This window comes from Chroicocephalus ridibundus, chromosome 6 (assembly GCF_963924245.1).
Source record: "Chroicocephalus ridibundus chromosome 6, bChrRid1.1, whole genome shotgun sequence".
NCBI lineage: Eukaryota > Metazoa > Chordata > Aves > Charadriiformes > Laridae > Chroicocephalus > Chroicocephalus ridibundus.
This window is the reverse complement of record NC_086289.1, coordinates 48,775,966-48,788,206: the sequence shown is the minus strand read 5'-3', so window position 1 is coordinate 48,788,206 and position 12,241 is coordinate 48,775,966. Positions and strand designations below refer to the sequence as shown.

Below are 12,241 nucleotides of genomic sequence, written 5' to 3'. Positions count from 1 at the left end.
AGCTACACATTGCAGGCAGCACCATGCTCATGAAGTAGAACAGGATTTTCCTCCTCTCTTTTAAATTTCTGTAACACCTTTCACCCTGAAGCAGCTCAAAGTACTTTGCAACCAATTCACAAATTCCTGTGTACATGATAGAGGTCACGTCATCGCCCAGAAGACGCGTGCTATGGGTCACTACCTAGAAAAGCCATACAGTTACGTATGGCCTGCAGCAACGCATGGCATGGGCTGAAGCAGAGATATCTTCCTCAGTCATATGCTTTGTGTGCAGGTTTCTTATGCAGTGCGGAAAAAGAATAAATATGCCAGTCAGTATACCTCCTTCTGCTTTTGTCTTCTTCTCCTCTGTAGCCTGGAATTGTTCTGGGAAGAGGGTATATACTTCTGAGAATGGCAGTGGACTGTCAGGATATGGGACCAGAAGGGATGCATATTTTCCATTTCACTAGCTCTGTAAAGATGTTTTCCCTGAAAGTTAATATAGAGACTGCAAGAGTAGTCTTGCAAACTGGAGACTTGCCAAATGATGCTGCAGCCAAGCAAGCTGGGTTGCACAGGTGTAAGGATGGTCTGTAGCCAGAGAAATAAGGGATGGAAATCTCTGGATGCCACATTGTATGTCAATTCTTAAAGCATCCCGGGAAGAAGACATTAGGACATCTATCCAAAAGCATTCTTGCAGTAAAAAGCTTCAACTTCTAAGGCAACTTGGAAGAAATTTTGTTAAAAAAAAAATCTCAAAACCAAACAAACTCTTCCCTCCAGTGTGGGGTTTCTTCTTGGGAAATATCTGGACTCAGCTGTTCTTCCTATATTGCAACAAATGCCATTCGCACATTTTTCAGAAGAATGCATGATTTAAAGTTTTTGCTGGATTCCTGGAGAACCTACTGGATATCAAATACCAAATTTAACATCCTTTTGGCTTCCGATGAGTCTCCTGGTATTCCAGCCTCTGTTTGTCTCTGCAGTTCCACACCTTTAGTGTTCCCTAAAATACAATTATTTCAATATCCTTAGTATGCTGAGGGGTTCTTCTGGAAGATGCAAATAATTATGCCCTGCTGTTCACCACATCTGTTTATGAGAAGAAAAACTGTGTTTTCTGCATGATCAACTCTGCTGCAGTAAACAATGTCAGATGTTTATTGCGAAATAGCTACAAATTCTGACTGAACTTGCAGCAACACACACACTTGAATGCATCAAAGTACTCTTGGAAGAACTTTCAGATCTGTGTGGGTGTTAGTGGTCTGGGAAACACTATTTTATATCAGTGTCTTGATTTAACACAGCTTCTCATCCATAAATTGAGAATTTATGCAAATTAGAGGCTTTTTTTTTTTACTACTTTATAACTTAGAACTGCTAGAACACTCTGAGAGTTATGTCTATGAGAAAGTCTCTTCCCTTTTTACTCCCTTTCCTTTTCAAAATTCCTACACCCAGATATCATAGCGGGGGGTATATTTTCAAGCTTCTCTAAACTCATACCTTAGTAACCCATTTTGGATTCACCAAACACCTTTAAACAAAGTGATAAGCAGCAATTACCCCTTGCAGCTGAAGCTGTGAGTTGCAGTTTGCAACTCCACAGACTGCAACAGAGTTATTTCACATTTGGACTGACCAAAGAATCAAAGCTACAGCATTGGGGCACTGAGCGGCACATTAACAACTAACCAAACCAATTCTTTTCCTACCGGGGCTCAGTGTTAGGTTTCCGCCTTTGGAGAACTCTGGAGAGACTTAGCTTGATTTTTCAGCTAAATCATGCTTGTTGAGTTTCCTCAAGTCAGTGCAAAAATGGTGCCATACTGTCTCATGACTGAAAGAAAATGCCTGCATTCACTCTAAGATGGGACATGAAAGCAGCCAAAAAAACCAAAATAAGGTACCAACACAGCTACTATATTTTTACGAAAGTTATACTATATTCAAATGAACGTCTGCTTACTAGTTTTGTCTTTATTTCCAGTCATAGGCTGAATGTCTGGCTTTAGAAGGTCAGTAGAAATTATTAAAGCCAGACATTTGATCTTCAGGGGGTTTTATCACTGGGGAGGGCAAATTATCTATATATAATTTTTCCCTCTTTCTCCCTCAGTTAACTTCTACAGCACCAAGACACTTTAACACTCCCCCTCACCAGTTTCTGTTTATATCAAAAATAAAGCTTTTATTCTTGCCTCTGGGGAGGTTAAGCATTTGCTATTTACAGGTGGTGCATGGAGGAAAGATGGACCTGCTTTTTTTATATCATTTGGTGAGAACATGTGGTAGAAAACAATATTTTATTAGAAAAAAGTACTACTTTCCTTGTGCATGAACTAATTCTGAATTAATACAAAACTGATCATCTGGGAGGGCAAGAGCTTAGGTGGTGTAGCAGCAGATAATCCATGTAAAGACATTTGATTAGTTTATGGAGAGCTCTACAACAGAGATATTTCCTTCTGTTAACCTTAACCTGGCCCCATTTTTCCTTGCAGACAGAGTTTCCAAAATCCAGAAAAATCCCATAGCACTGTACAGTAGATTGAAGCCAAATAACATCTGGGTTTGCTCTGCTGAAGCACGTAGCTACAAGTGTTTAGTTTCCAAGTTGTAAAGTCTATCCAGAGCCCTCAGATGAGAAAGAATAGTCAGATTATACACTCAATACTGTTTCATATCAGCAGACCCTATTTGTATATTCCATTAAGCTTCACTGAGAAAATAATACAGAACACACCTATAAACTAACTAAACACACATCTAGCATTTGCCAAACTACTGTAATATCTATGAAAATGAAAACGAAAAATTAAGAAGAAATCCCCAGAGTCATGCAGTGCTCGGTAAACGTAACTATTGCATGCTGAACCTTTCAGGTGTGCGCTGCCAAATGCTTAATGAGAGATGGACCCTGTGTCTACTGAGAATATGCCAATATATCAGTATATCAATAGTCTTATGTTACAATAAGGCCATACCAAGCTACTTGTTGAGAAGGAGGTTGTAAAATAAGCTAACTTTTCAGGAGGAAATTAATTAACCACACACACACACAAAAGTCACACTTTCTTCTTGTTTTGAAAGACTGCTTTTTACTAAAAATGATTAATTGTAAATAGTGTGTTAAAATGGTATGACAGTAGAAGGAATGTGTCTCCTAATCTGTAAAAGTACGACTGGATAGGTATACTAATGAGAGAACTGAATCTTTGACTGCATACTTAAGTCAGGATGCATCATACCCAGGTAAACTGTGTAAAGAAAAGTTGAACATTTCTTGCTACTTGCTGCTTTTTAGCAACACTGTTGTTAATTCAGCCAATCTCTTCCTCCTTTAGGAGGCACAAAGAGGGGCTGTTAAAAGTGTGCAGTTAAGAGCGAAGAAAAAACATTTTCATGTGATGATGGAATCTTGGTACCACAGTCATTTGAATGGAAAATGTCTAGTTTCATAGAAAGGTTATGATGGAAAACCCAACCTCAGGGCTTTTTTTTCCTCAAAAATATCTGGAGTGGTATTTGATATTTCTTGATATTTTTTTCCTTCTCTCTTACAAATTTATATTTATATATGTGTGTGTGTATAGAAACAAAAAATAGTTCTGGCTTTCAAACAAAACCATTTAAGATTCAGTTTTTGGAAGAAGGAATTCAGAAAATATATTATATTATATTATATTATATTATATTATATTATATTATATTATATTATATTATATTATATTATATTATATTATCAGCTTTTAGTGATCATGTGCAAGAAGCATTTGAATATTCATTGCATAATGGTGAGGAATGGCAAGGGAAAGGATTCTCAACTGCCTGTGAGAAACAAGTATGATGACTTATTCCTGACACTTTAATTTAAATGTCAGAAGAGACTTCTTTGTCCAAACTTTTACTCTCTGCAGTTAAACACAGATGCATAGAAGAAACATTTTGATTCTCTGTGTTTGTTTTTTTTTTTTTTTTTTAATTTGAAGTTCACTTTTAGGCACTGATTACCATGAAACAATCTGATAGACTTATTCTAAAGCAAGCATCCATGTGCTCACAGACTTGTCCTGGAATTAATGAGGCCAAAATAAGCAACTTTGATTCTAGCTGGAATACAGAGAAGTCCTACCTCTCCAGCCAGAGAAGGCTATGCAAACTGAGTAGCTAATATAAACACCTACATCGTTCCCCTTAAAACAGTGATGATCTTGGAATGACTCTTCCTAACACCAGTATTATCAGCTGTTTGTATTTCATAACTTCACCATCTTGAAACTACAATTACTCTATTTTCTGATCCAAACCCTATTTTTCACCTCAGCTTTATTCAAGCAAAATTCTCACTGCAGCCACAAAAGTTTGCCTAAGTTGTCTGCAAATAAGTTTGCTATTTCAGTTGTACTCTCCAAGAGCTCTGAATTCCAGAAAAATCAGGCCTTGCCAAACATAATAGGCAGGCTGGAAAAATATGAGTAAGTGACTGTGAACATGCTGCATTCTGAATATCTAAAATGTGGTTTTGGCATTGCAATTCGAGAGAACCCAAGTGAAAACAAATCAAAAATTATAGATAAGGCCAGCTTTATGAAGTCAGTGCTCCTGTGCACAGGCATCTTGGCCCTGGCTGGCACTGAGAATGCTGATCTAAGAAGTCAAGATGATTTCAAGAGAGGAGAAAAAAATGCAAATCTTTCCACCTCTGCTACCATTCAGTACTTCATATATTGCTCTGATAGGCTGTTACCACAGTGTCAAGACTTTTCCAAACACTTGAGCACTCTTCCATTATCAAAATTGATAATAGGGCCCTTCTCCTTGCTTCTTCTTAAAAGGTAAAAAAACCCCAAAACCTAAGCCAGTGGGGGTGGATATTAATTTAATTTTTCAGCAACCCAGTTTTCATGGGTTCACTGAGCAGTGTCAGCTCAGTGCTGCTCTTCAACTTACAGTCATCAATACACAGCTAATATCTAGATTCATATTGCAAAAATTGAATAACCCCATGCAACAACAGGAGCATGACTGGCTAGATAGCTACGTGCAGAAAACCCCTGGAGTCTTGAAGGATATGAAGTTTAGCGTGAGCCAGAAGTGGTCTTCCTAATTGCAGCTAATTGCAAACCAGGTTGCGTTCATGGAAGTGTAGTGAGCGAGTTAAGAGAAGTAAGTCTCTTCTTGGCACTTGTGAGGTGGCATCTGGAATAATGTGTCTGGTTTTGGACTCCCAGTACAAAAAACACTGATAGGAAACAATCCGAACTACTAGGATAGTTAGGGGACTGATAGGCGTGATGTATGGGAAGAGACAAAGGGCTGAGTTATTTCAGCCTGGAGAAAACCAGCTTAGCTTTCTCATGGAACTGGGAGGGGAGCTAACTGCCGTCTTCAACTAATAGATGCCTATAGAGAAGATGAAGCCACCTTTGATGGACGCATAGTGAAAGGATGGGAGGCAATGGCCACGAGGTGAAGCAAGGGACATTCCAATTGGATATACAGAAAAACAATCTTTGTAGTGAGAGTGGTTAAGATTGGAACAGGTTTCCCAGACAGCCAGTGGAATTCACATTCTTGGAGATATTCAAAACTGAGTTGGACAGAGCCCTGTGGAACTGGATTCAAATTTGAAGCCAGTCATGCATTTATTAGTAGGTTGGACTGCAAACATCCAGACATTGCTTCCAACCTAAATTATTCTCTGAGTCTGTGAAAATCAAGTAGTCTGCTACAGGAAGTGTGCCCACCCTGTATCAGAGAAGGCCTCAGAGACATTTAACCTGTATGATTTTTCTTAGGAGTAAAGAGCTGTCTTGCTGATTATCCTACACTATTCTTCAGGAGATGGGAGAGAAAATCTTCTCATTGGCAGATAAAAGATCTGTTGAGAGACTGGATGTATACAATCCTGTACTATGCAGACTCAGAGTCAGCAGACTCTGTTCACCATGAAGGGGACAACTTCAGCAATGCTGCAGTCGACGTGGCTTTTAGTGGGGCAATCTCTCCTTTCCCTCATGGGGTCTCTCTGCGTGGATCCTCGCTAGTCAGACTTGATGCAAAGGGCATAATTTGGCCTAGCTGGAAGAGCTTGGGAATTACCATAACTTGCATGTGTGTTAAGTGGCTGAGGACAGTATTACAGCTAACGGGCAGGCATTCCTTAGAGTAGGATTTAGTTGGAAGCAATTACGTTTCAGCACTTCCTTCACTAAAAAAAAAGCAATCCCTCTTACCTCTCTTTTCCCTGTCCTCAGTGGGAATATCTGATTATAGCCTTTTCACTCAAATTCCACACAGTTCCTCTTTCTTGATGCTAGAAGACAGTCTTTCATACAAAAGCAAAGATTTACAAAGAGGAGACAGACACCATTGTATCACTGTGTTCCATGGCAACTTGTTACCACTCTGAGTTTGCACAATGCAAATGATGTGTCTGTTCTTTATTAATGATATTTCCCAGCTGTTTCTGGTTTCAAAGAGAGGTCTGGTCCTTCTTTGTTACAGGCTGTACCCTGTCACTACAGCAAGCCCCACAGGAGGAGTTCACATTGGGGTGCTTTGTAATTTTCTCAGGCAGAAGAGCACAGTCCCAGTGAGAGGCTGCAGATACACACAATCTAAGCCTATGTATATTGATGTACTGTACATACGTATGTGCTGTGCACATGTAATAAAAAGTAAGCACATATTTAATCATACCTACGCACAAAATACTTGTCTACGGCAGTGCAATCTAGAAGTATCTTAGGGTTCTGTCCTTTCTTTTGTAAGAATAACTACAGCTATTCACCCCTTCTCTCTTAGGATATGTTTTTCCTTTAGGACTTATTTTTAGTTCCCTTCAGTAAAGTTTTTATACCATCTTTCTTCTTCATGCACTCATTATCTCATTCGTATCCTGACGTGTATGTTATTCAAACATACTTCACATTCACATAAACCCTATTCTGAATATATTACTGCCTTCTCTGCAATGATTTCATTGGGGTTGGGGGTTTCCATGAACACAGTAAAAGGCCCAGTGCTGCTCAGTGCTTACTCCTCTACCTTAGGGTTTTCTTTAGATCTTTATCCCTGACTATGGGCTTGAACTTTGAATTGCTAGTAGGAATTGTTCCTAGTAGGAACTTTCTGTAGTGGATTCTATCTGCATTTATTCTGTTTTAGATAAAATAACATGAATACAGGAATGACAGTGTGTGTAATTTAAGCTAAACTTAATATATTACGTTTCTTTTAACAAGCTTATCAAAGCTGCTCTGGCATTTTCCATTTACAAAGGGCAATGACATATGTCAGAGCTCATAAACCAAATGCATGTTTAAGACCATCACTGGTCTGGACAGCCCTGCTGCTTCTCTGCAGACTCACAGAGCTAGTAGCAATCGGTTTACAGGAGAGAAATGTTCAATGGCTAAGACAAGTGAGAGGATGCACAGGAAGAGTCCCAATGAGATCTAGAACCACTGTTACCTCAGTAATGTGATAGCATTCAGCTCAAACTGTTATTAGGAGGTAGTTTTTTTACTGAATTTATAATTGCAACCTTATGGGTGCTATTGGCCGTATAAATGGGTATGAAAAGAAGGAACTCCAAGAGATAGGGTAATACAGAGGTGTGTATTACTGCAAATAAAGATGGGGGAAAAACATGAGTGGTTTAGCTGCCCAAGCTGTGATCTTCATGGATCTGTAAGCAGGCACTCACCCCACAAGTGACAATGTTGTGATACTGATGTTTCGCTTTCACGTGGGTTAGTGCTTTTGGAGCTCTACCACAAGCTTTAGAGCCTCACAAAGAAAGGAATAGAGTGGTTTAAGTGTAGGGACATCAAGAAACCAGGCAGGAAATTGTTCTGATTGTTTAATTATGTCACTTTGTGGAAGCCTGAATATTCTGTGTCTAAACCACCATGCCTGTTCCCATTAGAAAAGAAGGATCCCTAAGATCCAGAGCTTTCTGCCTCACATCCTTCTCCAGAGGAGAACAAGCAATAGGAGAGATAAGAGGATGAGGTGCCATTTCTCAAGGAAAGCAAAATTTCAGAAAGAAAAGCAGGAGTAATCTTTTTCCTCTCCAATAAGTGAGACACATGTCACACTGTCTCCTGGAGTTCCAGATTTGTGTCTTGAAATCAAAAGTATTCTTTCTCCTTACCCGATGTTCAGCAGTTTTTCTCACATGAAGGGGAAACAGCTGCAGACAGACCTCGCATTCCTTTTTATTTCAGCACAGAAGGTGATCATAATCTGAATGTTGCTTTTCATTGTGGAGTCTAAAATTTCCTGACATTTGGAGTGATCCTAGCTTGCAGAACATTTAATGGCCACAGTGCCTCAGGTACATTATGCTTACTAAGCGACTTGATTATTAGGAATCTAGAATATCAAGATAGATATGATGACATATTCATAAAAGAATAGTTTTAAAATCATTGAACTCTAAGTTATAGGTCAGTCATGTGTTTTACTATTACCAAAATGACATTAAAGGAGAAAGTTCCATCTCATAATAATGCCAGCAAGGAGCTTACACCTTGATGGAGCACATACATCTTTACTTAAAGGTCCATTATAAAGAATGGGAAAAAAAAGAAATAAAAGATTAATTGCTTCTATAATTTGAAAGTGGTGTTCATAGGTACAGAATTTTGACCAGTTTTAAATTCAGGCACCCTCACAAAACCTGAAGTGTTTCCCTAAATCTTTCCATATCATGCAGAGATTTAAATGGTAATTTCATAGTTCTACAGACCAGGACCTCACGTAAATCCTACAAGATGCAGTGTGCTTCCTAGTCTAAAACCTGAACACCAGAAAGTTCTGTGGCTTTTTGCCGTGTTGACTCTGCACAATCCCAGCAAGATCAAGGCCTCTCAGCAAGACTTAGTCACTTAGATGCAGCCCTGCCCCATCACCTCCGCAGAGCATACAGACTCAGCTAGCTCAGCTGTCTCCGCACCACTCCATAGCACAGAAATGCCACGGGATGCCTAGTAATGCTAAGGTTAAACTGTGAATGGTGCACTGCTTTTCTCAGTAAGGGTCTGTGCAGGCACAGATACCCACTCACTTCAGAATCCTCCAACTCTGGTCATTCATTTTCACTTGCATCAGGAACTTTCCTAGAACATGAGAGCTGAAGTGTCTGTGTGGTATCCATAAATATTGTGAAACACATGCACTTTTAAGATCCAAAAGTATTTTTAAATGGTTTGTTTAATTTTCATTGAGGTAACCAAACAGACAGACAAAAGTTTTACATCATGCCAGCCTGGAAATACATAATTCATTTCTGACTAGCAAATCTTTTCTTTCATTAGGCAAATTTTGAAACAAAATTAGAAATTTTCACTAAGGAGGTATGGAAATAAAAAAGGATTTTTCTTCCTCTCTGCTTTTTCCCTTCCTCTTTTTCTGCAGAAGCCACTTAGTCATATCCAGGCTAAATTTACACAGAGCTCCAGACTGAGACTTTTCACATGATCTTCAACTAAAAAGTTTCATTTGGCCTTTGAAATTACTCCAGTTATTTTACATATACGCCACTAGGTTTCTGTTCCTCCCCCTTTTAAGCTTTAAAGTCCTTCCTTTTCTGTTAAGAGATCTGCTCTCCTCTAGGAGGAATTCTGGTTAGAAGTATGGAATTTCAATTAAGAGAATGGTTCTGTATCTCAGGACAGATGATTAAAGCTACAAGGTTGTAGAAAGCAGTTCACGCTTACATCAGTCACAGACCGGAGATTAAGGACACAATTCCTTAAATGCCCTAGACAGTTCTTACTATCCAACAGTTTTGCCTTTTCCATCTCAGCATTCCCTGATAAATAATTACTTTATCTGTTACAGAAATTGTGAAGTATATTTACCATGCAGCGTCCGCAGTTCTTTTTACAGTTTAGTTTTTAATTGAAAAAAAAAACCTAATAGCTAATAACAACTTCAGCAATTATAGCAGAAGTCATTCACTTACCCTATGACAATGCAGGAGATGGCAGTTCCCAAAAAGGCGTAGGTTAAAATCGATCCTAAGTTACGAAAAAAATGTCTCTGCAGAGGAAGGTTTGAAAAAAAGTCCTTTGTAATAAGAGTCAATAAAAGAACATTCAGACCAAGTTGAAACACTGCATCTAGAATTGCCATTTGTTACAATCCGTACCTCAAACGTAAGATCAAACAATATAGGCTACATCAGTTATTTTGGAAAATACAGTTAAAGATGGAATGCCGTTGAAATTCCCTCTTTTATGTGTCCAGATAGATGCTTCAGGATCATAACAGAAAGTATCTGATCCAAACAGTCCCATAACTCCATCCCTTGAACGAAGTCCTGATCATGCAGTATATAAAACACAGACATTAATTACCATGCATCTTTAATTTGCTTCCATTCCTGCCAAGTTCTTCCCATGCAATTTAATTGTTAACTGACTCTTTTCTCTGTCACTCATTGGATCTACAAAGTAGCAATCACATTCGGTCACTTTTGTCATTTAAGAAAGAGACACATACCTTCTTTAAACTATACCCAGCATGAAATATAATCGGTGGCAGCAAAATATTGAAGAAGATAGAAGGATCAAATGTCATCTGCCAGAAAGGAAAAAACACAGGGTCAGGACAAACAAAATAGCATTTAATTTGATAGGGTAGGTTTTAATTGTAACTTCATATCAGGATTAATCTCAGGATCAGTCTCAGGATCAGCTTCAATGTCTGCAGGCCAGAATGTTATCCTGAGTTGTTTTCTTACAAGTATTAATGTGTAGTTCCTTACTGCTTATATATGTATAATGCTACTTGAAAAGTATTGCTTTAAAGAAGAAAATCAGTCATGCGCTGTTTTACAGGGAACACATATGAGCAGCGTTACCTGTGATAGTAAATATCTGCACTACCAGACATCCAACTTGACAGTCCCATGGCTTAATTCCTGGTTCAGACACGGACTTCCTCTTCAGTTTCAGGAAAGACGCATCATCCGTGTTGTGCCTCAGTTCTCATGTACAGAGTGGTGATAAAAGATAAGGCCTGCGCTACCAAAACCAGTGTGATCTTTCCTTTGAAGCGTATCTATTTAGGCACAGACAGGGCTTGCTAATGTTGCTTAACGAACTACTGGCTGTCAGCTACGTGCTTTCTTGAGCTACTGCACATTAAAACTGTGCACACTTTGACCATCTCCATTACTTCATTTGAGTTAACCTATAAAAAAAAATAATTTACCTCACGTTTTTAGCAGGCAAGGAACATTCACGTGGCTAGGCAATGTACCTCAGACACGACACAACTCATTAAACTACAGGTGCATCATCAGCTCTGCTAACCTGTCAGCACAGGTTTCTATTGTCCTGCAGTTTCTCAATAAATCTGCAGACTGGTTCTCTAGCATCACTTCCATTGTAACACATCTCGTAAAATATAATAGATCCTATCCAGTCAATCAGTTTTGGCCTGACTGCAACAAAACAAGCCCTAGACTCTTCACAGTAAATAGCTATTTCTACTTCCTAACAAAATGTAAGTGTTGCAAAGCGCAAGTTGTCCTATTTGGCAAAAGGACTGTCTACGTAGGCATGAAATTCACGAACGGCATAAAGCCTTTTCTTCCAGATTTCAATTTGAGGGTTTGTGATGGCCTTAATTATTAGCAGCTCAAGTACTTTACCAGTAACTTCCTCAGTTGCTTGCTGTTTTTTCTATTTCTGTATGTGCTGACATTGTAAGTCATATTGTCACGGCAATGAAACTGTAATTTGCTTCTGGTGAGAGTTACCTATCTCTGTGTCACTGAAGATGCAACATATCACTGTGTTATGAAATCTAAGAGGTACTAGCACTGTCTATCGCCTACATATCTTGCATCTGTTTTATAGGCAAAGGGGTTGCCTTATATCCTCAATAAGCTAAGGGCTAGACACAGCCATTCTCCAAGACTAACTGGATTTTCTGCAAACACCCAACTACGGTGCTATTTGCTTTCAGACCTGAAGGTATGCTACTGGCTACTCTCTTCACGCGTCCTGTTCCAAGCCACTGGCTGGCACAGCAGCAGACACCACTTCATCCTCTGTTGTGCAGTTTGTTACACTCAAATGCCTGTGTAATGTCAGCCGTGTTCATGTGAAACGTTCATTTTTGTTTCTACAACAGCCATAAACAGTTTATAAAATGCCCATTACAATTTTTAAAGTAATGCTAGAATGAGGATGATGTTAGGCAAGGCAAAAAGTTCTTATTC

General features: G+C 38.9%; 2 protein-coding genes across 2 annotated transcripts in view; one reads left to right on the top strand and one right to left on the bottom strand.

Annotated features, from left to right (window-relative positions):
• The window catches only part of DIPK2A (divergent protein kinase domain 2A), a 263,792-nt gene that overhangs the window by 187,379 nt on the left and 64,172 nt on the right, over nucleotides 1-12,241 (top strand). The window lies entirely within an intron of this gene.
• The window catches only part of SLC9A9 (solute carrier family 9 member A9), a 209,620-nt gene that overhangs the window by 184,170 nt on the left and 13,209 nt on the right, over nucleotides 1-12,241 (bottom strand). Inside the window, exons 3-4 of the mRNA XM_063339370.1 lie at nucleotides 10,513-10,590; nucleotides 9,974-10,050 (exon numbers count right to left, since the gene is read on the bottom strand). Coding sequence (XP_063195440.1) covers nucleotides 9,974-10,050; nucleotides 10,513-10,590 — 155 coding nt within the window. The remainder of the gene's footprint in view (nucleotides 1-9,973; nucleotides 10,051-10,512; nucleotides 10,591-12,241) is intronic.